This window comes from Sinocyclocheilus anshuiensis, unplaced genomic scaffold, assembly GCF_001515605.1.
Source record: "Sinocyclocheilus anshuiensis isolate Anshui unplaced genomic scaffold, SAMN03320099.WGS_v1.1 scaffold1632, whole genome shotgun sequence".
Taxonomy (NCBI): Eukaryota; Metazoa; Chordata; class Actinopteri; order Cypriniformes; family Cyprinidae; genus Sinocyclocheilus; species Sinocyclocheilus anshuiensis.
In genome coordinates this window covers 755,953-757,908 of record NW_015558674.1, presented here as the reverse complement: position 1 = coordinate 757,908, position 1,956 = coordinate 755,953, and the positions used below count along the sequence as shown (strand labels likewise).

The following is a 1,956-nucleotide window of genomic DNA, read 5'->3' as shown; positions in this document are numbered from 1 at the left end:
TGAAAATAAGTGTATTCACTGAGCTGCTGAGCTGAATGAGAGAGAGAGAGAGAGAGAGAGAGAGAGAGAGATGCAGAGCGTGTGAAGAGCAGGGGGACGCGAGGAACAGTATTAAGAACCGCTGCTTTAGAACATTGATTTTGAAACTTGTGAATCCATTAGAATCGTTAGAAGACAGAATCGCGATTCATATATGAATAGATTTTTACATGCACCCCTAGTTTTCTCTTCCTCTTCTCTAAAGCAGCGCAGCATGGCCTCGCCCCCTTTGCTGCCTTTTCCCGAGGGCGGGGTTTATCTGGGTTTGTGATGTCACGAACCTGGGAAGTACCTCGTTGTAGTCTCTACCAACCATTTTTGTAGGCATTAAACTGCCAGAATTTTAAAAGACAATATCTCCATTTGCATTGAACTTTCAGCTTCGTAACTTTGCAGATATAGTTTATGCTCAAACAGCAACATTACACACTAACTAACGTTAAAAAAGTGAAATTGCAATTTAGGTATATAATTGTCCAGACCTTGGCTAGTGAGGAGGGTTCATTACTGGACCTCAAGCAATTTTAGTTGAAGACCCCTGGTCTATAAGAATGTGTATGTGCACAGATGCATAGTGTTTTTTTGTTTTTTTTACAAAGTAACAGCCCCAACTACTGGCCTGGCCTGCATAATACAGCGTTTTTGTTGTTTTTGCAGATCTGTGTGAACGGGAGTTATTTGGACAGCATTGCCGCTTGCAATGCGAAACCTTTCAAAAATGCAAAAGAAAAAACGTTTCAGTTTGTAGTACATTGTTGTCATGTAAAACGTACACTTAGAATGATTATTTAACTTTTTAGTTATCATTGTAGTTGTTTTCATTGGTGTGAATGAACTTTAAGCTCAGAAACATACGCTAAAAAAGCACACAATTGCAAACGGTAACTATGCAACTTTACAACTAGTATGTGTTGCATCGGCATAGTATGCTAAAGCATTGATGTTAGCAACTGTGTACTTGTATAGAGTATGTTTCTGGTCCGCTAGCCGCTTGGATGAGAGCTGGAGAAGAGCTGAAGGTACGAGTATTGCGTCTCACCCCTGAAGAGGGCAGTCTCTTCTCCTCAGGGTTGGGCCTCAGGGGTAAAGCGCCGTACAGCCTAACACCTCGATCTCCTACACCGTATCTGCTCTGAGAGATGGAGAAAAGAGGAGACAGAGAGGAGAGAAAAACAGAGGACAACAGGCCCAACTTAGAAGAGTCTCAGAGGAACAAAAAACACAAACCACAGAAGACAATCATCATCACTAATCAAAACATCAGCAATAACAAACAAGGTTTCTGTGGTGTTTTCCCTCACTAAAATGATACTAGGCCGGATGTTTGCTATGCAGAGTGGTTGCTAGGGTACTCCAGATGGTTTAAGTGTGTTACTATGTGATTGCCAGGGTATTGCTATGCAGTTGCTTGTGTTTAGAATGGTGTTAGTGTGTTCCAGATGATTTTAGATGTGTTGCTATGTGGGTTCCAGGGTGTTGCTATGCAGTTGCTAGGGTGTTCAGAGTGACTTTTAACATGTTGCTATGTAGATGTTTGTGTACTGAGTGGTTGCTAGGGAGCTCCAGATGGTCTGTTGCTATGTAGTTGCTAGGGTATTGTTATCTAGATAAGGCTCAGGTCCCTACTTCAATGTGCATCTATGGGATTTTTTCCACCTGTTTTATTATCCAGCAGGTTTAAATTGTGCATCGGAACTGTAATAATACTTGGTGTCTAGGCTTTGATCACATTACTATCAGCACTAGTAGTAGTGATTATTGACTTAAACGCTACTAATAACATATTGTGCTCAGCAGGAATAATGACATATGAACTGATTTCAGTCAGTCATTCTGGCCTCTTCCCACTGCGTGTACATGTATCAGTGTGTGTGTGTGTGTGTGTGTGTGTGTGTGTGTGTGTGTGTGTGTTCTCTC

General features: G+C 41.6%; 1 protein-coding gene across 1 annotated transcript in view; it reads right to left on the bottom strand.

The window, feature by feature from the left end:
* The window catches only part of tox2 (TOX high mobility group box family member 2), a 163,219-nt gene that overhangs the window by 110,765 nt on the left and 50,498 nt on the right, over positions 1 to 1,956 (bottom strand). The window contains exon 2 of the mRNA XM_016477573.1: positions 1,079 to 1,171. Coding sequence (XP_016333059.1) covers positions 1,079 to 1,171 — 93 coding nt within the window. The remainder of the gene's footprint in view (positions 1 to 1,078; positions 1,172 to 1,956) is intronic.